The following is a 24,566-nucleotide window of genomic DNA, read 5'->3' as shown; positions in this document are numbered from 1 at the left end:
AATTACTCATTCAACCCTTTGGCCATGTGTTCCTCTACTACTCCCTTTAACCACCTTCAGAGTAGTGTAGACAACTTTTCAGACAGAACTGAGGGTTCACCAGTAAGAATACTCTTAAAAGTCTTCAAACCTTGAAGTCTGAGGTCTGCTTCTAAACACCTCAGTTGTCCCCATCTCAGAGTGGTCTCATTCCTACTTCCAGCATTCAAGGGTTCACACCACACACACACTACCTTGGCAACTAGCACTATCTGGGAACTCCCCATTATATGCCTTAGCCACAAATCAGCAGAGTGCATGAGTGGGAACTAGGTGATGTCCCTCCAAGTTAGACTAAGGCACATTATAGGGAGCAGGCTGGCAATCTTGCTCTGCCCATATAATACCTGGTGTGTGGATAAATAGAAAAACTGGTCCACCAGACTGTCAATCTAGCATCATTCACCATAAAAAAAAAAATGTATAGGAGAAAACTGAGTTAATCCCTCTCACACACACCAACCCAGCAACATATGAAAATCACAAGATATTTCAGTAAGACACATTATTGTCCTAGCTGCATATTATATGAAGGGTTAGTGTCACACCATTTTAAAATCTAGGGGTACATCTATACAGCGATAAAAGACCCATGGCACAGCTGTAACTGGTCTGGGTCAGCTGACTTGGGCTTGTGGGGCATAGGTAGTGGGGCTATAAAATTGCAGTGTAGATGTTCAGATTCTGGGGGGTGGGTCTCAGAGCCTGGGCTCCAGCCTGAGCCCAAACATCGACACTGCAATTTTATAGCCCTGCAGCCCAAGTTCTGCGCCCGAGTCAGCTGACCTGGGCTCTGCGACTCAGCGCCGCAGGTTTTTTATCATAGCGTAGACATACCTTCTGTGTAAACGGAAGGACAAATAATATTTAGGCTGGGTAAGGAAAGATTTTACCTTTCATTATAGTACACAATGATGTCACTTTTGAGAAGGCTTTAGCTTATTGAGCATACATTTTCATTGAATGCTCTTAAAAAAAAGTCTTAATTTCTTTGATAAACGTCTCTCAGGAAATCCTAGAGACACTTAACACCAAAGGCCAAGCTAATCAAATGAAAGCTCTCTGTGGCTGCTGAACTCAGCAAACAGAGTATGGTTCCAAAGCTGTGTAGCTACATTAACTTTTACAGAAATTGCAAGTTTATGGACTGTATTTCCTTCCTCCCAGGAACACCTGCCAACAAAGCCAACAGCTTTTTAAAAAAAATCCATTTTACATCAAGAACAAAGTCTATCTAAACAAAGATCCTGTCAAGATCTGAAAGAAGTAATACTAGCAGACTTCCACATCAGCACCACAAAGCACATTTGTTTGTCCTGCCTGGTGTATAACTTTCCTATTTGACTCCTTTTTGGAGCTAAAATTCTTCCTTTCATTGCGACTTGTATACTTGAGTTCTCTTACAATTTCCTTAAAAATATGCCACTATAACCTTTAACCAGCTAGCATCCGGGATAGGGGAAAATCCAATTACAGTAATAGTCTGAGGTAAGCAATTCTGATTTACTGCTAAAGCTCTTTAGCTCATAAATAAATCAGATGGCTTCTTCCTTTCCTTGTGAAATGAAAGTGTAGATACACTGTATTGTATTACAGATGCTGACAGTTTTGACATGAAATTGCCTTTTTGTAAATGAATGAGCAAATACATTAAATACTGCCTGCATGAGGTTGCTTTGGATGCATATAGAGAAGCTACTAAGTTAACACAAGGTTTCATGCTGATCAAAGTTTTGCTCCTTTTTATGCTGGTCCTAATACATCAGCAAGTGAGAGGCAACTGTGTCTATGTTCTTGTATAAGAACAGCAATCTGAAGGTGTTGCTAGGAGAATGAGGCCAAATGAAGACTGCCATCTACTATCAAAGAGTGTAATTCCTATGCTGTACAAATAAGTATTTTGACTGTATGAGGTTAAATTTATATATTCACATGCAAAAAATCCCCACCAGCCACCCCCTAGTATTTTTCCTCTCCCAATGGATTTTATTTTTCACCCCTAAAAAACTATTTCATCACAAAAAGAAAGAAGTCGTTTAGCAAGGAATTTTATGCATTCAGATTCATTTAAGCCTGAATACATCGCAAGTCTAGGGTCCCTACCACAGCTTGCATCAGTCTTCATGGTAGTACTCAGCAGTGGTGTTACATTTGCACCTATATGCCTTCAACTGAGACCAGAATCCCATTGTGTTAGGTGCTGTAATCCACCCCTGCTCTGAAGAGTTTACAACCTAAAAAGACTTGGGAGACAGGAAATATTATTATTCCAATTTTACAGATGGGGAACTAAGACACAGAAGGATCAAATGACTTACCTAGGATCTTGCAGAAAGTCTGAGGCAAAGCCAGAAATTGAACTCAGTTCTACTAAGACCAGTTCAGTGCCTTAACCACAGGACCATCCTACAGTTCAGTGTCAACCCTCTGGAGGCTACATCTACACTTTGACTGAGGCATGTGATTCGCAGCTTATCTGCACATACTCGAGGTAGCTCAGGAATAAACAGCAGCATAGCCGTGGCAGCATGGGCAGCGGCAACATTGACCCAGGGCAAGTATGTGTATACAAGCTGGGAATCACACCCCTCACTCAAAGTGTAGACATAGCATGATTCTGCTGGCAACCCTCTAAACTGTCATATCTTAGGAAGCAAAGCCCATTGCCTTGCCAAGTGAGACCGTTTTATATGTTAAATAATGATGTATATTTAGTATTAAAATATTCTCGTTCAGTGGTCTGGTCTGCTCTACTCTACCACATACAAAATTTGAGTTTGATTTCTGGTCCTGGTCCAGACCCTCCCTGGAATGGCATGAGCTGGCAGGATACTGGAGGAATGTACTCAACCCCTTGTACATGGGGATGGGGGGAAAGAATCTCACATTACACAACTGTGACTTTTCTGGCCACTAGCCAGAGCATCTGGTGTTAATTGGTGTTAATTCAGTACTCTCCTTGAAGGATAATAGCTGTGATGGAGGCTTTAAGATTTTTTTTTTGGGGGGGGAGGGAGGGAAGATATGCAAGTAGTCAAAACTCTAATTCAAAAGTTTACAAAAATAACAAAAACATATTCAGTGTTGACATATTTGCCCATGTTATTATTGCCTTATACAGTAAGCTACTTCATATACTGTCTAAAATTAATCTAGCATTTTATTAATGTGCAGTCTGAATTACATAATGATGTTATTTATCCAAAACATGCAGAATGTACTCTTAGCAGTTGTTTATATATTAAAGTAGTGATCATTTAAAAATGTCTAAACAGCATTAGCGTCCACAACAGAATTTATCTATGCTGCTAGTTCACAAGGGGGAAAAAAAGCAATTTGATCTATGGTATTTGGGGGGGGGGGGAGACCAAACAGTAAATCAGAATTTAACAGCTTTGTTTTCCTCATTGACTACTACTATAACTAGATTTTTTTTCAAGCAATGTTTGTTTAAAGAGAACAAGGATGTATAGTTGCACAAGCCAAACACACTTGTGGCCAGATCTAATGGAAAATATGATGAGTGATCTGTGCAATATTCAATATGGAGGAAAACAACTTTGATGTTCCTGAGAAGTACTCCACCATTCTTAAGTAGCAATTTGGTGAAAAGATCTTAGCCAGTCATGGGACAATCCACTAACCAAGAAGTTGACACATGTAGAACGTTTATGAGCATTTTTTTTCATATACTCCTATGCGTTGGTGAGGTCTTGAGCAGAACATTAAATATTACACAGCTGCCAGAGAGATGTGAACAAGACAGATGGCTGAGTACAAAATTATTGTTTTGTTTGGCAAGCGAGAGGATAAGCAATGTTCAAATAACCAAGTCCAGAGTAGTGAGCTAGTGAAGAGCTTCTGAAGTGCTTTGGTGTAGTGAGTACTCTATTTATTTAGCGTGTGCAGAGTCATCTAGCCAAGTGATGGCATCTTCAGTGGTGTGATGCCGTTCTTCTAGGCCACCGCTGAACCTAGTCGGCAGGTATTCATGGACAATGTGCGTCATCGTCTGTGTTACGTTACCGCTGCACAAAGAGCTGTCAGGAAGGCCCCAGCGATACTGGTTGGCTGCACAGAGACCTTGCCCAGTCCGGAACCTGTTCAACAGGGACCATTGGTGATGAGGCAGGTCAAAACCAGGCGGGCAAATTGTGGGGTCTGCGACCAGGGACTGGTTGGGGATTATAACAGATATCCATTCTCTCAGCAGAGTGTTTCCGCCCTAACATCCTGGCATGGCGGATGAGACCATAATGGGTGATGTGGTTGCAAATGTGCAGCTGGTGGTTTTAAAAGGTCATTGAGCAGCGGCAGGCTTGAGTTGGCACGTACTTTCTCCGGTAACTTGCCAGTGGCAACCTCTCGTCTGATATGAGGAGGAGCAATATTGCTCAGAACTGGGAGCCCTGGGAGTGGAGTCAGACGCAGGGTGCCGGCGATGATACACATGGCGGCATGTAACTGCTTATCCACCAGTTTTGTGTGTGACGATCAGCTCCATACTGGTGCGCAGTACTCCGCCACCGAATATGAGGCAGCAAGAGCTGACGTCTGCAGAGTTGGAGCACAAGCACCGCATGACGAACCTGCCAGTTTGCTAAGAAGATTGTTGCACATCTTAACTTAAGCTGCTGTCTTCTTCAGGTGGGCATGCTAACTCAGTGGGTGGTCTAAGGTCACACCTAGACAGACTGGTTCTACTTCATGCTTCACCTTCTGACCATTCAGATCAGTTCTCGGGTTGCAGTGGCATGATGAAGATGGAACAAACTGGAGACTGTTTTTATGACGCTTGGCTGGAGGTGCCAAGTCTTACAGTAGTCAGCTAACTTTGTCATGTCCCAGTTTAAGGTGGCATCAAGCTCGTGGAACATCTGGGCCTGCGTAAATGAACTTTCGTGACTCCGTCGTTGGCAGGTTATTGATGTAAAGGTTGAACAGGGTTGGCGAAAGCACAGAGCCCTGGGGTAACACATTGCTCTGTTGTCTCCAAGCACTCATCTTCTCCCCCATATGGACTCTGAACTGCCTATCACGGAGGAACAGTTCGACGCTTGTAACCCAAGGTAGCAGGACCTGTGATACCTTCATGAGCAGCTCAGTGTGCCATACTGTATCGTACACCGCTGTTAGATCAATGAAAACAGTGCCTGTTTTCAAGTTTGTCTGGAAGCCATTTTCAACAAACGTGGTCAGCTTGAGTACTTGGTCATATGTGCTATGGCCTCAGCAAAAAACGGCTTGGTTAGGGCTCAAAATTCTCTCCACGTCAGGTAATATGCGCTGTAGGACCAAGTGCTCCAGTGCCTTGAAGCACACCGACAATAAAGATATGGGATGATAGCTTGATGCTTGACTTGGATCCTTTCCAGGCTTTAGGAAGCCAATGACTTTTGTGGTGCGCCATTTCTTTGGTAGCCTCCTTTCACTGATGACCCTGGTGAAGAATTTCACAAGTCAAAGCTGAGCACGGTGGCCAAGGTTTTTCAGGAATTCTGGAGATATGTTGTCATAGCCCGCAGCTGTTCCACACTTGATGCTACCCGGTGTCTGTTCCAGCTCTGTTACAGTGAATGGTTCTGGGCAGCTTCTGATCTGGTGTACACATTTAAACATACACCATTTGTTCCTCACTTGTCTTCACACCTGAAGGAGACTAACACTGTAAGGCGGTAGTTATGAGGAAAAAGAGCATTTCATGGTTGAAGTAGCTTCCCAAATATGGATCCAGAACTTGACTGAAGGTTAAGAATGTGGAGACCCATAGCTACCAAAGGACAGAGAGTGGAATGGATTAACTGGTTTATACTTAACAAGAACCAACCCAAACATTAGCCCAACCTTTGAATAAAAACAGAGACCAAAACTTTAGTGTTTGAAAAAGTTGTGTGCGCAACATGGGCTTATGAACTCTTACTAGTTTCATCCTCACAACCCCTCCAAGAGGATACACTGATATTCTTCCATATCTTGTCCATGTCCTCATAACTCCCCAGTAGTCCATGCTCTCCTCACCTTTGCTTGATACTGTTGCTCAACACCTCTACCAGTCTTTCTGCTGGCAGTCAAAATTGTTAAATTATAATCTCACACACTGTGTGTTCTGCAGTACAGAGTGCACAGAATTTTAATTTCACAGCACTAAGGCCTAAGAAAGCTTCTAAAAATAAAGGGGCCTGATGCTGCTGCCGCCACCACAGCCTCCTAGGCAGGGCCAGTGCATCCACTAGGCAAACTAGGCAGCCACCGAGGGCGCCAAGATTTGAGGGCTCCAAAAAGCGGTGCCCAAAATGTCTGGGATGCTCACCCGGCGCCGGCTAAACATGTAACCCTCTTCCTGCCGCTGTGTGAGGGGGCGCTGTGGCTTTGATCAGATCCGGCCAGCCGGGAAGTGATGTCATTCCTCCTCCAGCCGCCGGGGGTGCTCTGGCTCATCTCCCTGCTGCTCTGGCTCATTCCCGGGGCCCCCGCTCCTGCTCAGCCCTGCCCTGCCCCCGCTCCCCTGAGCTCTGCAGCAGGGCTGGGGCTGCACTCACCGGCGGCAGGAAGTACCGAGACCCAGCGCCAGCCATGCCACCGGTGAGTGCTGGGGGGTAGTTCCCCTCTGCCCTCCAAGCCAGCCCCTCCCCAGAGGCCTGCCCCCCCCCCGGAAGCCAGGGGCCCCCTCCGCTCCCGTCTCCCCCCACGGAGGCCTGGGGCACCCCCCCCCCGTGGGGGGGGGGGCTGCGTAGGGCCCCAGAATATCTAGGGATGGACCTGGTACCTGCCACCCTGCCCGCAGCCACCCCCGCACCCCCATACCCAAAGCCAGCCAGCCCCACACCCTGTCAGGTTATTCATTTATTTTCATTAAATATATAGTCTAAATAATGAAATTAATAAATTTTCAAGCCGAATATGTATTAATTCTAATGAACAATGCCATATTATGCAGTATTCATTTTTGAAAGTTTATAATAAGCGATGCTCCGGGGGGAGGGTGGGAGGTGCAAGGTGGAAGTTTCGCCTAGGGCACAAAATATCCTTGCACCGGCCCTGCTCTTAGGGAGTGTCTACACAGCCTGTGCCAGCAAGCCTCCCAGCCTGGGTCGAGAGACTTGGGCTTGTGGGGCTCACACTAGCGGCTCTAAACGTAACTGCAGACTGCACTTGGAATTTGCAGCTTGAGCTGGCGCTCAGGGTCTGTAGCTTCGGGAGATGGGTGGGCTTTAGGGCTCAAGCTACACCCTGAGCCATAGCTTCAAAGCAATGTCTACACAGCTGTTTTTAGAGTGCTAACTCGAGTATGCTGACTGGGACAGGGAAGCTCCTGCGAGCTGTGTAGACATATCCCTAATAGTCAGGGGTGAGGGGTGCTCAGACTCCTCATGGGTAGAACTGTTGCTGGGAAAAGGAAATAAAAGCAGGAAGCAGGAAAAGTGAGTTGTTAAGCCGCCTCCTCAGCTCTTAAAAGAAGCTGCTGGCAAGAGGGGAGTCCTTGGGCACACTCTCTCCCCTCCCACAAAGATCTGCCAAAAGGGAATGGAAGGAGAGAAAAAAGGGAGGGAGAAGGGTCGCTGCCCTCCCATGAAGAGGATCAGTCAGAGGGTAGGGGTGCAATTCTTCCATGTATTTATGTTTCTCTGCTCTTACGTGAGTTCTCTTGGAAATTGTAAGATAGGCGCTTTCATTGGTGCTGGCACACAGCTCTCTTGCTCTCTCTTTGCTGCAAAATTTTAAAGTGGAACTCCAGAGCCCCAACACCACAAAGCAGTGACTGGTGATGGAAATGTCCTTTATAAATAGTAAATTCTGAGATTAATGGGATACCAGATGTGAATGGTGAAGCCTGATGTACCTATTTCATTTCCATCTCAGAAATGCAATTTAGATAAAAGAGTTGATCTCAGGACATTACACAGAAGAAGTGTTTATATAGGCTGATTCTAATCTTATTTTGCAAATGGGTGAAATCTGTAACCTGCAGGGAGCCTCTGCTTCTGTGAGATTCCAGTTCTCGCTGTTGGAGAAAACAGAACAGTTCTAATATGGATAATGAAAATGGAGCATTAGATTTGACTATTAAAGGATACCATTAGTGATGACACCACTGTTACATTTGTGTCAGTCTTTCCATTATAGTCTCTAATTTCTAGGTTATATAACTAAGTGATAACAATGCTCTCCAAACCAGAAACTGGCATAAAGTCTTAGCCTGGAATCATATTTTTTTTTAACATCATCCATTATCACAGACTTTCTGGACTAGTGTTCCTGATGCTATCATAGTATTAAGAAGACCCCATCCTCACGTAATACCAGAGCCAGGTACCTCTATGATAGCTCTGCTGAGGGAGGAGCCGGGGAGATGGGAGGATTAACAATAAATCTATGATTAAGAACTCTGTAGTTGACATACACGCTATAGGAGAGAGTTGGGGAACTTGAGAACCACTCTGGGTAAGTTAACATTTCTGTGATGCTGTTATCCGGACCTAGCTAAGTGTCTGTTTTACTAATTAACATGAGTTCCTTCTTGCGTAAATGTTGACGAGCCCACGAGCCATGCTTTAGAAACATAACCTCTCTGCTGCTGCCACCCCTACCTTTTTGGAGGAGAAATGGAGTCTGTGAAGCCCTGTTGTGGTCCCATGCTGCTGACCTTACCTCTGTGGAATGGGAGGAGCCCTTGTCATTGCCCCTCCATGTGAGAGTGTGGCTATGGAATGGGGGTGGGGCACTAGGGGCAGTGCCATGGGGAGCTGTGTGTCATGCTGCTACTAGGGCTCCATGTCTACACTAGTTAACTTACAGCGGCACAGCCGTACCGATGCAGCTGTGCCGCTGTAAGATTGCTCATGTAGCCACTCTATGCCGACGGGAGAGAGCTCTGCTGTCGACATAATTAAACCACCTCCAATGAGCAACAGTAGATATCTCGGTGGGAGACTGTCTCCTGCTGACATAGTGCTGGGCATACCAACGCTTCTGTCGGTGTAACTTATGACACTTAGGAGGGGTCTTTTCATACCCCGGAGCGACATAAGTTACACCAATAAAAGTATCAGCGGGGTAGCCGTGTTAGTCTGAATCTGTAAAAAGCAACAGAGGGTCCTGTGGCACCTTTAAGACTAACAGAAGTTCTTACCCACGAACGCTTATGCTCCCAATACTTCTGTTAGTCTTAAAGGTGCCACAGGACCCTCTGTTGCTTTTTACCAATAAAAGTGTTAGTGTAGATGTAGCCTTACTCTGGTCCTGAATTCAAAAATGCTCAGTGTTTGATAAGAAAAAATCATATTTGGTAACAGATATTATAAAATGATTTCCCCTTCCCAACAGGCACAGCAATTGGTATCTAAGACTAAGGAATAACCAACCACGACATTTGGTTTTGTTAAAGAAAGCCATATTTAAATGATGCAAAACAGTCACAAAACATTGGAGTTGACGCTCAAACCAGCAACAACCAGGAAAATTTAAAGGAAAGGCCAAAAAACCTGCTCTTAACTTGCTTTAAATTTAAAAATTTACCCCTTTGTTGCAGAAAATTAGTTTAAAATTTTTTCTCCAGATCTGAAATGCTTAATTTTTCCATCTGAAAAATTGTAATGTAGAGGTGCCAAACTGACCTCCTGGAGACTTAAGTCTCCTATTTCTCCACATAGCAGATAGATACATGTGCGGTAGCATTACGCATTCCCCTGTCCCCAGCTTTACCCCTGCACCTTGACTCTGGGCTGAAGGGACCACCTTTAGGAACACGAGGGTATTTCAGTCTCCATGAGTAGGATTTTCAACCCTGGATACTTTAAGTTAGGCCCCATAACCCATATTTAGGCACAAAAGTAACTGGAGATGCCAAGTGCTCAGCACCTTTGAAAAAAAAATCACACCATTTATTTAGGTGCCTCGGGTTAGATGCCCAGATTTGAAAATTTTGACCTATGCCTACTCAAATCCTTAGCCTCTGTAATGAGACTGCCAATAAATCTTGACAGTAAGAATAGCGATGTGGACACCTACACACTGGAAACTAGAATGAGATAATCAACTCATTTCACATCGACCACACAGGAACTGAACTATTCTTTAATCATTTGCATAACTTCGCCCTGCCACTGCAAAAGTAATCACAAGACAACAACACAAAGGTAGTGACGGAGTGAAAAAGTGCTAAACTATTATATTAACTAAAAATTCTAAAAGTAAACAGATTTATAATCCTTCCACTTGCTAAGGACCCACTTTAAATTTTATACTCAATAAGATGTTCTATTTGTTGCTGTTTTACTTTGTCTTGCTAGTTGCTATATCATCTTGTTAGAAACATATTTTCATAATTAGAGACATCCACAATTTTCTCAGAAGCTGTCTCTGAACACAGCATTACCTGAAAGGATATGGTACAGCAGTACAAATGGTGTGCTTTTCACCCTGTTTCAACTTTTAAAAAATACATTTGTGTTGCTTTGAAAGGTTTTACTTCTACTGACATGGTGAAAATTAAAAGCCTGCCTTTGATCTGTGGTTTTGAATGGGCTTGACGTGTTAGCATTTTGTGTTGCATAACAAAAAGCCTATATAATACAGTGTGACATGTCAAGTTTGGGAATTCTGAAAAAGACTTGTTTCACTGAAAGCTTCAGCTAAAAACAAAGTCCGTTTTTAGTTTAACTACACTGCAATACAAAAGATACAAAATGAGGAAGTTGGTTTCTCTTTTTTGCTTGTTGTGGGATTTTTTTAAACTCTCTTTTCCCTATGGTGAATCTAATTTTGGCAATGTGTGTGGGATAGAGCATTAGTCTGCTATTTTAACATTCACATATCTGGAATTTTAAAGTAACTTTACTTAGCTCCATGAACTTTTTTTTTTTAAAAAAAGGAGTGCACAGGAAATTACACCAGAAAGTTGCTAGAAATGTTGTGCAGCCTGCTCATGTCCATCCAAAGTATTTACATCTCTAAATACGACCAAGCATTATGATTAGTCAATCTCCATCTAATTATTCATTATAATTTAGTATTTTTACTAGTCCTTTCAGATAGGTACACACAGAGCTAGACTGAGGCTGGCCCTCTATGGATGGATGGAGTGGGTAGGAAAAGGAAAGGGAAGCAAGGATTCTTCTTTTACCCTCTTTGTCCCTTCATGGGGTTCAGCCACAATCTCTCAGGGCTAGTTTATATTATAAAGGCTATCCCCCTTGTGGAAACACAGTTTATACTAGCAAAAGGAGTTCTTTTGCCAGTACAGTTAAACTTTCTCCCCAAATAACAAGCTATACTGGCAAAAGCACTCCTTGTGCTGGTATAAGCTGTAGCTACATCGGGAGTTTTGCTGGCATAGTTATGTTGGTTGGGGTGTGATTTCCCCCGCCCCCCATCCTGACATAGCTACGCTGGCAAAACTTTGTACTGTAGACCTGACCTCAAGCATACAGCTAGTGGCACCAGCAATGCTAGAGTCAGTCTATGGGCTTGTCTTCACTACCCGCCTGGATCGGCGGGTAGAAATCGATCTCTTGGGGATAGATTTATCGCGTCTCGTCGGGACGCGATAATCGATCCCCAAACTGACGCGCGTACTCCACTAGCCCAGGTAGGAGTAAGCACCATTGAAGGGGGAGCCACGACGGTCAATTTGCCGCCGTCCTCACAGCGGGGTAAGTCAGATCAGATATGTTGAATTCAGCTGCGCTATTCTCGTAGCTGAATTTGCGTATCTGAAATCGATTCCCCCCCCCCCGTAGCGTAGACGTGGCCTATGTGTGCAGTTGCACTGGTTTAACTTTAGGAGTTACTTTAAACTGGTTTAGTTAAACCAATGCAGAAGGCTGTGTGTGGATGCTCTTATTTAGGTTTAGACCATGTTTATTTCCAGTTTAGCTTAAGTTGATTAGGACTTGCAAATTGATTTTTTTACTGACTTAAGTTAAATTGAAACAGGAAAGTTTGAATCCAAAGTGTCCAAAATAAACCAAAATAAATGTGCCTCCACACAGGAATTTTCACTGGTTTTGCAGAACCACTTCATCTAAATCTATTTAATCTAACCAGTACACAACTATGTGTAGACAAGGCCCAGCTCTTCAGAAAGAAAGAGGGCAGGGGTTAAGACTGATCCTCCACTGTCCAGGTATGAAGAGGAACACAGTCCAGCTTTTCAAAGGGTAGTGCTGCTGCTGCTCCAATATGCACTCCCCACAGAGCCTTGTCCCGGGGCTCCTGCTGAATTGATGCTCTCCACCTATGTCCCACAACATGACCAGTGGTTTTATGAACCATAATCTAGTGAACAACATCTAAAAGAGCCTTTGTGGATTTTGTTAGGAACACACTAAATACAAATATTTGGGTTGTTTCATTCTGCAGTGCATTAAGGATGTAAATGTTTTTCATGAGTCTAGATTAATACTAGCAAAATATTCTAAATCATCCTTATGAAACCTGAAAGGAAGGATTGATCCCTGTAATGAAGGCTGCATCTGCTTAGCCACTCTCAGAAGAGTGGTTGGACAAAATATTTTAAACACATGTACAACATTCCATAAGCAATTATAGAGGGTGTGGTGGTAAAACAGCCTGCACAGTAATACAGAAAACACATTGATTTTTCTTGCACAATGTGGCTACTATTAGGTACAGCACACTCAAATGTTTGCTGTGATATAAAGAACAAATAGGGTGGGTTAGAGTTTAGCAGGAACTTGGTATATCACCAAGATACACTAAGCTTTTCCAAAAAGAGTCCTGGTTGTTCACTGCTAGAACATTAGGTCACTCAAAACTTGGGTATAGCAAAGTATTCTCAGCTTAACTTTCCAATGTATCTCAATACACACACTGATCTGATCCATGCCCCTGTACGAAAGAAATCCCTATATTTTTTCTGATCTAAAGGCAAATTATATGAAAGGAAATTTCTGATTATTTTAAGGTTTTTGAATATACCAATCTCCATAGAATCTAGGTCCGGAGACTACAGTACCTAAATATTAAGGGGGAGAATTTCAAAGGCACAAATGCCTTTGAAAAATCTCTCCCTATATTTTCCTTCCCAGAAGAACCATTTAAAAAAACCCAGCACTGAGCATCATGACAAGCTAAAAGAAAAATAAAAAATTCTGAAATATTCCATTTCATGAGCTGCTTTATTCATTTTAAATAGAATTGTTCTCCAAAGATTTGTTTACATAAGATCAGACATACAGGGATACTGAAATAAAAACTACTGGTTAAGTGCAAATCAGTAAATTTAAAAAAAAAGAAATTGCCTCTTATAAATTTATGGCAAAATGAGGAAAAAAGATTAGTAAACTCAATTACTGTGCAGTAGCACTTCAAATATTGACTGGTTTCAGGAGAATCAGATCTTTAAACTGTAATTACACAAATGAATCTCTCACCTACTTGCTTGAGTGATCGTTTATTTGCTAGCCTACCTGATGTAAATGTATACCAAAGAATCACACATTCAAATTAGATTCTTCAAAAGCCAGAGAAATGGCAATACAGCCCATGAAATTAAAATCGTGTACAGCGCAAGGATTGATTTCACAGTTTGAGTATCAATGGGACGTATGATCATATACAGAAAGTATAGGTTTTTTCTCAGAAGTATCACATTTATTAACATGCAAACAATACTAAGTAACAATAATGTTCCCAACATACTAATTATTATTCAGATAAATCAAGGCAGAACTGAAATAATTTATATTTCTAGTTACTCCATCATAAAAATTAGGTTCTTGGGATTCACCAGCTTAGAAGAGCCCCAAATGCTGCAGAAACAATTCTAGGATCTTCATGCGCCTTCTGCACATTTGTTTAGAGCAGGGATCATAGAATCAGAGAATATCAGGGTTGGAAGGACCTCAGGAAGTCATCTAGTCCAAACCCCTGCTCAAAGCAGGACCAATCCCCAGACAGATTTTTGCCCCAGATCCCTAAATGGCCTCCTCAAGGATTGAACTCACAACCCAGGGTTTAGCAGGCCAATGCTCAAACCACTGAGTTATCCCTCCCCCCAAAGGATCAGCAACCTTTGGCATGCGGCCCACCAGTGTAAGCACCCTGGTGGGCCGGCCGGTTTGTTTACCTGCCACGTTCACAGGTTCAGCCAATCGCGACTCCCACTGGCCGTGGTTCGCCGCTCCAGGCCAATGGGGGCTGCGGGAAGCGGCGGCCAGCACATCCTTCGTCCCATGCCGCTTCCCACAGCCCCGATTGGCCTGGAGCGATGAACCACAGCCAGTGGGAGCTGCGATTGGCTGAACCTGCAGACGCAGCAGGTAAACAAACTTGCCTGGCGCGCCAGGATGCTTACCCTGGCGAGCCGCGTGCCAGAGGTTGCCGATCCCTGGTTTAGAGTGTAATAAGGCCTGCAAAGTGCTGCATCCTCAGTCTCAGGACTGCCACTGTAATTGCTTGCTGTGATTCAAAGCACTGCTGACAAATGAACCATCCAATCTCTAGTGGACAGATGTTGTTCCAGTAAGAAAACCGTGTTTTCTGAGCACAGGACTGGCAGCCAGGAATACTGACCATCTCTAATTTTGGGAAAGTCACTCTCTGGGCCCTGTATACGCCGTATGGAATGTGTAGAGGTCATAAAGGGGGTATAGACTGCCCTGGAAGATCACCCCTCTTTGCAGGGGAATTCTCAGACCAATATAGAGCTGGCATAACAGCTCTGCACAGGCTCCTCAGTCTGACCCTGACAAATGAGAGTGTGTTGGTGTCTAGAAGAAGCATGCGTGTCAAGCACTGCACTCTGGCTAGTCTGTATTGGTGACATGGCTCTTTATGGCACGCAACTTAGAGCAGACCTGGCATGCTGTAAATTGCATGGGTGGGGACAAGGTAGGGACTCTGAACTGGGACAGAATTAGGGAGTCATAAAAGTGGCTTTCCCATCCCATGCGGCATGCTACCTCCTCTCTTCCTCATGCCCAGCACAGGAAAGGGTGCTAAAGAACTTGGCCCTCTCTCTCAGCTTCTGTAAAATGGAAGTCATAGTACTTCTTGACCTACTTCACACATTTAAGAAAAAAATCATTGATATTAAATCTTTCTCAATGCTTGCTACGGGAATGTTAGCTCAAATCCTGTGATGTGCTGCTGATATTTTAACAACAGGTTCCCACATCTTGCCCTTGACCAGTAAAGTGTGTGTTCTATAAAGAGGAGAGAGGAAGGACTGCACAATCTATTCGTTTGTTTCCCATTTAAACAAGAGTGCTGTGGAATGAGCCAGTGCCACATGGCAACAGACATATTAAGACTAATTTTACTGTACATACTGATAATGTAGCAGCATTTAGCTCCAATGAATTAATGGCATGGGGTGGAGTTCTTATAGGGAATTTGGGGACAGGCTCCCATGGGATTTCTTTTATGACACTTGGTGGAAAAAATATGTTCTTCAGAAACATATTTCTGAGCCCCAAGAATAAACCATCTCTGGTGGGGATGATTCAGCTGGGTCCAGAGAAGGGGTGAACATCATTTTAGGAACAGAGAACCCACCCCAATCTTCCCTGTCATTTGGTTGTCTAAAAAGTGACTCAAAGGAACTGCCTCTGACATATCACTGTTCAACACTCCCCAGGGCAAGTTTTTCAAAGGTTGTAAAGACTCTTCTTCTATTAGTGAGACACATATAGTGACATCACATGCCAGGGGTTTTGGCCAATACTTTAATAAGGACTGCTAGCATATTGCTGAGGGAATTACAGGATGCTGCAGTTGCCCTAGACTTTGAAATTGCAGGTATGTACGCTGCTGACAACTTAATTGACACTGAAACCAGGAGTTGGGTATTTAGTGTTTTCTGAGTTATTCTAGGAGGAGGTAGTCATGTGCTGTTTTCTTTGGAACTCTTTTTCAATATTTGACTTGGGGGGGGCTTTCATTGAAATAAATGCCAGTTTTGTCATTGACTTCAATCTATATTTGGTACTTAAATGGGCCTCATTACTGCAGTATTGGAGTGCCTCACAATCACAGCACTCCTGTGAGTTAGAGAAGTGCTATTATCACTATGTTACATATAATTAATACTCAAGTACGGTTGCTAGATTAAGTAAACCTCAAGCTAGTTTTCCAATCATTTCATACAAAGCACCTCCTATTTCTGTCCTCCTGGGTTTATTTGTTTATTTGCATGCACAATGTTGTCATGGAGAGAAGAATGCCAACAGTAGAGCAGTGAGGCAACTTTTGTAGCTCGTGCTCTCGCCAGCTGAAAATACACCATTAAAATACATGCATGCTGTACCATTAAAGCTAGAGGGACATACTGGGATAATGGATTTTTAGGTAGAATTTCCAACTGAAAGTGATTTGGCCCACAGACATGAAAAATAGTTAATTTTCTATGTTGAAAACTATCTACAGAAAGAACAGTTAAAAATGTGATACAAAAACCAAAATACAATACAAGTCATTAAAAAAAAAGTAACGTTTGCCTGCCCCACACAATTACCAAATATCTCCATTTTCAAAGAATGTGGCAATAACTGCATAATGGTATCTGAGGTAACTGTTGGCATTTACTAGCAGTTTAATTCTAATTGCAGGGGAGCACCAGTCCTGCTAGAAGAAGAAAGGTTAATTGATTGGTGTGGTTCTGGATTGATGAATCACTTATTGAGTTTAAACAAACCATTATCTTAAATAAAAATGAAAGATGTTGACTTACCAACTCTAAGAATCTCCTCACTACCTGTCTTTGTTTTAAATTGGTCTCCCCATCCAGGTTAGCAGTTTCTATATGACACAGCCCATCAGGGTCACTTGAAGAGAGCAGCAATATGTCAGCAGGTATGATTTCATTACAACGAAGCTGAATAAAGTCGCCAACTTCTACTTCTTTCCAATATCTGTTCATATATTTCTTTTCATTCCTGACAAAGAGACATGTACAGGAAATACATCAAAACGCTGACCAGGTAGGGATGTCTCAGTCTAGTCTGTTTGGATTTTAGGCTGGACCACAGAGTCTTTGCGAAAAATCACCAAGGTATTCTCAAATTCTCCCTCTTTAGAAAAATCAGATGGCCACAAAAAGGGTGATGAAGAGGTCATGTGGCTGGATAACAATTATTAAGGGTTAGATCACAGGCTAGGCTGTGTGGTTTGTTGGTGGCATAAAAGAGAACAAGACACCTTCCTTTCAGCCTCTAAATGGCCTACCTACCTCCTGGGCATGAGTACATTGGGGTAAATAGGTTCTGTACACCCATTACTCCTACCCTTGACAGATGGGTTGGCCGTGGCTCCTCCCCCATCGCAGTGCACCAATCAGTTCAGCTTAACCAATGCAGGGGAGGGGGTTAGTTACCTGCTATTGATGAAGGCCAGTAATAGATTCGTACCCCACCTCCAGGGGCGAGGGTAGGACAGGAAAGGAATTGGCCAGGCCTCTCTGAGGCACAACTCCTTCCTTGCACTGTTCCTGAGGCACCACAGCTATGTGCCACCTTGTATCAGCCCAGTCTAGCCTTCAAAAGAAGCAATGAAAATATTTGCACACACTGTAATGCAAATATATAAAAAGTCACTAACATCTTTGGGAATTACTCTTTAAAGAAATCCAACATACAAGTGTTTTTCCTCTCCCCACTGACTACCAACAACTACTATGACTTATAAGGATGAACTTTGTGTGGTGCTGCATGTGAAACTTAGACCCAAGAGCCAAAAATACACAACCCAAATGAATTCCAGTAAAAAAACCCACTAAGCTAGTCACCACGGCATCTCTGCTGAAAAACGCAGCCACAAATAGAGTGTGGGGAGAGGACATTCTTGTTTCCTTAACGTGAGCTTTTATAGTGACACATTCACTATAGTGACATCTGTTGTATACAGTAGTTAATAGTCTCTCTACCCAGCCATTGTAAACCTTCTATTTTGCAGCTGAATTTCTTTGTCACTTCAAAGATTTATCTAGTTGAACATTAACATATATGTTGTTAATCTAAATCTGCTCATTAAACCTCTCTATTTTTTTAAATGAGTTAATTGGTAACTTTTTTTTGTTAGGAGCAGGGGGAAAAAGAACAGGAGCCTGTTTAATTAACTCTAGTTAAAATAAAATGTTTTTAAAAAAGCATTAGTGTAAATTCTTCCCTTTGGTATTTTTAAAACAACCAAGATATTAACTTTGCAAAACAGCTACTGCAAATGGGAAATAGCTACTTTTGACACTTTCCTAAACTACCAGTATATTAAAACTTAATGAAATGACACTGCACAGTATCCTAGATGGTTGCCATTGTTGTTACATTGCAATTGGCACTGCCGTTGTTTTTCCTTGACACCACCTATGCCAACAGAACAGGATTCTGAAATGGAAAAAAGTTTGACATTTTGTGTACTTTACATGTATTCCTTAAAAATATGTTTTGTATATGAAGATCCTGAATAGATTTTTAACTAGATCAAAACACAAAAGACCTGGTAACTTTTAGAATTACTGTTAAAGATTATGACCCAGATTTTTTAAAGGAATCTAGGTATTGCTGCACTCAGGGATTGCAACATCTAACTGGTTCAGGAGCCTAAAATTCATTTTCAAAAGGGATTTAAGCATTAGGTGCCATCCCTTTTTAAAATAAGATTTAGGTTCCTAAATCCTAAGCACAGTGACATCTAAATACTTTTAAAAATCTGGACCTATGTGTGACGGTACCTCCGATAAGGCTTTATGGAAATATGCTTAGAATGTGTTTTATGCTACATATGCCATGTAACATATCTCAAAGGTTATGATCTACTTAATGTATTAATCCTATTTGTATGCATGTATCATTTTTGTATTCGAAGTTATGAATGTTATGAATGTTGGCTGTGTACTGGCTTGATTTCTAAATAACCTTAGTAGAGCATTTGGTCAGTTCCTGGAGAAAAGAATGTTGAAATTATGTACCAAATCAAGAAACACTTAAAGGACAACGGATCTTGGAAGGCTCCAATCCACATAAGTCTACTTGAGGACATTCAAGGTAGCATGTAAACAATGGATGCTACCTGTAAAAACTGAGTCATGCATGGACATGTGACCTCCAGGTGATTCCTAAACTCCATCTTGGAGCTGGACTTTGCATAGGAGTGAGGAGGGGGTCTCCACCCATAAGAGAAAGTCTATTTAAACCCCTGGGAGACCCCTCCATTTTGTCTTCAGCTGGCTAAAGAGAGAGCATCTCCACCCCCCAGGATACTTGGAAGAAACTGGAACAAAGGGCAGTGACTGCAAGGAGTGTGAGTGATTGCTGGACCCAGGCTAAAAGGAGATTAGTCTGTAAAAGGGAGCATTCTGGAACTGGTGAGGATCTTATCTGTATTCAGTTTGATTTGACATAGATTTGCGCATTTTATTTTATTTTGCTTGGTGACTTACTTTGTTCTGTCTGTTACTACTTGGGCCTGGTCTACACTATGACTTTAATTCGGATTTAGCACCGTTAAATCGAATTAACCCTGCACCCGTCCACACAACGAAGCCATTTATTTCGAAATAAAGGGCTCTTAAAATCGATTTCTGTACTCCACCCCGACGAGCGGAGTAGCGCCAAAATCGATATTGTCATTTCGAATTAGGGTTAGTGTGGCCGCAATTCGATGGTATTGGCTTCCGGGAGCTGTCCCACAGTGCACCATTGTGACCACTCTGGACAGCAATCTGAACTCGGATGCACTGGCCAGGTAGACAGGAAAAGCCTCGCGAACATTTGAATTTCATTTCCTGTTTGCCCAGCGTGGAGAGCACAGGTGACCACAGATAGCTCAGCTCATCAGCACAGGTAACCATGCAGGCCGATAATCGAAAAAGAGCACCAGCATGGACCGTACGGGAGGTACTGGATCTGATCGCTATATGGGGAGAGGATTCAGTGCTAGCAGAACTTCGTTCGAAAAGACGAAATGCCAAAACTTTTGAAAAAATCTCCAAGGGCACGATGGAGAGAGGCCACTATAGGGACTCAGATCAGTGCCGCGTGAAAGTCAAGGAGCTCAGACAAGCCTATCAAAAAACAAAGGAGGCAAACGGTCGCTCCGGGTCAGAGCTGCGGACATGCCGCTTCTACGCCGAGCTGCATGCAGTTCTAGGGGGGGCCGCCACCACTACCCCACCTCTGACCGTGGATTCTGAGGCGGGGATAATCTCATCAGCTACACCTGAGGATTCTGCGGACAGGGAAGAGGAGGAGGAGGAGGAGGAAGAGGACGAGCTTGCGGAGAGCACCCAGCACTCCGTTCTCCCCAACAGCCAGGATTTTTTTCTCAGCCTGACTGAAGTACCCTCCCAACCCTCCCAAGCCAGTATCCAAGACCATGACCCCATGGAAGGGACCTCAGGTGAGTTTACCTTTTAAAATATAAAACTTGTTTTAAAAGCAAGCGTTTTTTACTTTGCCCTGAGGACTTGGGATGCATTCGCGGCCAGTACAGCTACTGGAAAAGTCTGTTAACGTGTCTGGGGATGGTGCGGAAATCCTCCAGGGATATCTCCATGAAGCTCTCCTGGAGGTACTCCAAAAGCCTTGACACAAGGTTTCTGGGCAGTGCAGCCTTATTCCGTCCTCCATGGTAGGACACTTGACCACGCCATGCTTGCAGCAAGTAATCTGGTATCATTGCATGAGAAAGCCTGGCAGCGTATGGTCCCGGTGTTTGCTGGCATTCAAGCAACATCCGTTCTTTATCTCGCTGTGTAATCCTCAGGAGAGTGATATCGCTCATGGTAACCTGGTTGAAATACGGGAATTTAATCAAGGGGACAGAGGTGGCCGTTCCTACTGGACTGTTTGCCTGTGGCTGAAAAGAAATCTTTCCCTGCAGTTAGCCAAGCGCGGGGGGGGGGGGGAGGGGGAATTGGCCCTGAGCTTTTCGAGTTTGGCTAGCAGGGATCTTCCCTGTTACCAGCCACGCGGTGGGGGGAGGGATAAAGCGATCATCCCAGAGAATTGGATGAGGGGCGGTTAGTTTGTTTTCTGCTGCTGAAGGTTAACAGGAAAACCGCAGCAGTCAACGGGCTTTGCATGGTATTTGGGAAAGGAGGGCGCAGAAGCCGAAAGACAATGGCCTACCATGGCCACATGCAAGCTGAATTCTGTTGCCCGGACCTACGTCTGTGATCTCTAACACCAAAGCCACAGGCACTCAATATTAAGATGGAAAATGCGACCTTGTACTGAACTCACATGTGCTATGTAATGTGAATAGTGTTATTCACCGTGAAAGAGTATAAGCATTGTTCTGTAAAATGTATCATTTTAAAAACTTCTCTCCTTTTTTTCAACCCTCCCTCCAGCAGCTGCAAATTTTTCAAGCCTCCCTCCTCCGTCCCGAAGTCTATCTCAAATAAGGTGGCGGAGAAAGAGGACGCGAAACGAGATGTTCATGGAAATAATGGAATGCACCCACAATGAAAGAGCTCAGTTGAATGAGTGGAAGGACATGGTATCTAAATTTAGGAAAGATGCCAGTGAACGTGAGGTCATGAGGGACGCTCGAGATGAGAGGTGGTAGGCTGCAACGCTGGGGCTGCTGCGTGATCAAACGGACATGCTCCGGCGTCTGGTGGGGCTTCAGGAACGGCAGCAGGATAACAGACTGCCGCTCCAGCCGCTGTATAACCTCCCTCCCCACTCACCATGTTCCATATCCTCCTCACCCAGACGTGTAAGAACGCGGGGGGGGGGGGAGGCTCCGTGCACCCTCCCACTCCACCCCAGTGGACAGCCCAACCAAAAGGCTGTCATTATACTGAATTTTTTCAGTGGCCTTTTACTTCCGTCCTACCCTCCTCCCAAACCTCACCCAGATTACCTTGTCGGTTCTCTCCCTATGTTTATAATCAATTAATAAAAAATATATGATTTTTAAACGATAGTGACTTTATTTCCTTTGAAAGCAAGCTGGGGGAAGGGGGAGGGTGGGTTCCTTACAAAGAATGAGTCAATAAAGGGGGCGGGCTTTCATGAAGGAGAAACAAACAGAAATTTCACACTGTAGCCTGGCCAGTCATGAAACTGATTTTCAAAGCTTCTCTGATGCACAGCGCTTCCTAATCGCCCTGGTGTCTGGCTGCATGTAATCAGCAGCCAGGCGATTTGCCTCAGCCTCCCACCCCGCCATAAAGGTCTCCCCCTTACTTTCACAAAGATTGTGGAGCACACAGCAAGCAGAAATAACAATGGGGATATTGGTTTGGCTGAGGTCTGAGCGAGTCAGTAACGATCGCCAGCAACCTTTTAAACGTCCAAATGCACATTCTACCACCATTCTGCACTTGCTCAGCCTGTAGTTGAACAGCTCCTGACTCCTGTCCAGGCTACCTGTGTATGGCTTCATGAGCCATGGCATTAAGGGGTAGGCTGGGTCCCCAAGAATAACTATTGGCATTTCAACATCCCCAACGGTTATTTTCTGGTCCGGGAAGTAAGTCCCTTGCTGCAGTCGTTTAAACAGATTAGTGTTCCTGAAGACGCGAGCGTCATGAACCCTTCCTGACCAGCCCACGTGGATGTTGGTGAAAGATCCCTTGTGATCCACAAGTGCTTGCAGCACCATTGAAAAGTACCCCTTGCGGTTTATGTACTGGGTACCCTGGTGCTCCGGTGCCAAGATAGGGATATGGGTTCCATCTATCGCCCCACCACAGTTAGGGAATCCCATTGCAGCAAAGCCATCCACTATGACCTGCACATTTCCCAGAGTCACTACCTTTCGTAGCAGCACCTCAGTGATTGCTTTGGCTACTTGCATCACAGCAGCCCCCACAGTAGATTTGCCCACTCCAAATTGATTCCCGACTGACTGGTAGCTGTCTGGTGTTGCAAGCTTCCACAGAGCTATTGCCACTCGCTTCTCAACTGTGAGGGCTGCTCTCATCTTGGTATTCTGGCGCTCCAGGGCAGGGGAAAGCAAGTCACAAAGTTCCAAGAAAGTGCCCTTACACATGCGAAAGTTTCGCAGCCACTGGGAATCGTCCCCCACCTGCAACACTATGCGGTCCCACCAGTCTGTGCTTGTTTCCCGGGCCCAGAATCGGCGTTCCACAGCTATAACCTGCCCATTAACAGCATGATCTCCAAAGCACCGGGTCCCGCGGTTTGATAGAATTCCATGTCCATATCCTCATCACTCTCGCTGCCACGCTGCCATAGCCTACTCCTCGACGCCTGGTTTTGCATGTCCTGGTTCAGCATAAACTGCACGATAATGCGGGAGGTATTTACAATGTTCATGACTGCTGTCTTGAGCTGAGCGGGCTCCATGCTTGCCACGGTATGGCGTCTGCACTGTTCACCCAGGAAAAAGGCGTGAAATCTCAACCCAGAATTCCAATGGGAGGAGGAGACTGCGGGAACTATGGGATAGCTATGGGATAGCTACCCACAGTGCAATGCTCCAGAAATCGATGCTAGCCCCGGTACATGGACGCACACCGCCGAATTAATGTGCTTAGTGTGGCCGCATACATTCGACTTTATACAAACTGTCTCCAAAATTGGAATTATATAAATTTGGATTAATCCCGTAGTGTAGACATACCCTTGGAATCACTTAAATCCTACTTTTGTATTTAATAAAATCACTTTTTACTTATTAATTAACTCAGCGTATGTATTAATACCTGGGGGAGTAAACAACTGTGCATATCTCTATCAGTGTTATAGAGGGCGAACAATTTATGAGTTATACAGGGTAAAACGGATTTATTTGGGTTTAGACCCCATTGGGAGTTGGGCATCTGAGTGTTAAAGACAGGAACACTTCTGTGAGCTGCTTTCAGGTAAACCTGCAGCTTTGGGGCAAATAATTCAGACCCTGGGTCTTTGTTGGAGCAGACGGGAGTATCTGGTTCAGCAAGACAGGGTGCTGGAGTCCTGAGCTGGCAGGGAAAGCAGGGGTAGAAGTAGTCTGGTCACATCAGGTGGCAGCTCCCAGGGGGTTTCTGTGATCCAACCCATCACACTACCTAATTCATTGTTGTTTTGACTCCTCTGGTGTCAGAGTTACACAGCATCTATGTATTTATTTAACATACACATCAAACAATAAAATGTCAGGTAATGGGGCAGGGATGTATCTTTCTTAGCTGTCCCTTCCCTATGCCCAGTTTATAAGAGGAAGAATGAAAATTATGGTTGTATCCTCTTTTTAAATAAAGATCACTACAGATTAATAAGAGCTCTAAGTGTAAAACATGATAGCCTAACAAGGGCAGATAATTTTCACATTGGCTGTAGATATATTTCTTATTCCCTCCACGACCAGTCTGAAACTAGCATTTAACTTTTCCTACTAATGAGTATGAATTGCTTTGAAACCAAGAGTGCAGTAATGTAGTACAAATCACTGGATCACAGATCTGAAAGGTTTGTTAGCTATGCAAGCAGTAACTCAGAACACTTTCACATGTGACTGCTACTCTTGATCTTTTTTAATTTAACCGTGGAAGTGAATGAAGTTCAAATGCATTTGTAATCAGTGGTGCTATATAAGTGTTACAAGACTAAAAA

The 24,566-nt window shown here is 43.8% G+C and overlaps 1 protein-coding gene across 8 annotated transcripts in view; it reads right to left on the bottom strand.

Moving 5' to 3' along the window:
* Positions 1-24,566, bottom strand: part of ATP10A (ATPase phospholipid transporting 10A (putative)) — a 149,772-nt gene that overhangs the window by 71,633 nt on the left and 53,573 nt on the right. For 4 of the 8 annotated variants that reach the window (XM_005283195.5, XM_042840825.2, XM_065580828.1 and 1 more), the window contains exon 2: positions 16,733-16,937. The exons of 2 other annotated variants lie outside the window; for them this stretch is intronic. In XM_005283195.5, coding sequence (XP_005283252.2) covers positions 16,733-16,937 — 205 coding nt within the window. Of the gene's footprint in view, positions 1-2,357; positions 2,493-16,732; positions 16,938-24,566 lie in introns of those variants that run through there. 2 more of the 8 variants (XM_042840828.2, XM_042840826.2) reach the window with 2 other exon arrangements.

The sequence above is a fragment of the Chrysemys picta genome, chromosome 1, assembly GCF_011386835.1.
Source record: "Chrysemys picta bellii isolate R12L10 chromosome 1, ASM1138683v2, whole genome shotgun sequence".
Classification (NCBI taxonomy): domain Eukaryota; kingdom Metazoa; phylum Chordata; order Testudines; family Emydidae; genus Chrysemys; species Chrysemys picta.
The sequence above is the reverse complement of the archived record's forward strand: the minus strand, read 5'-3'. Positions and strand labels throughout refer to the sequence as shown.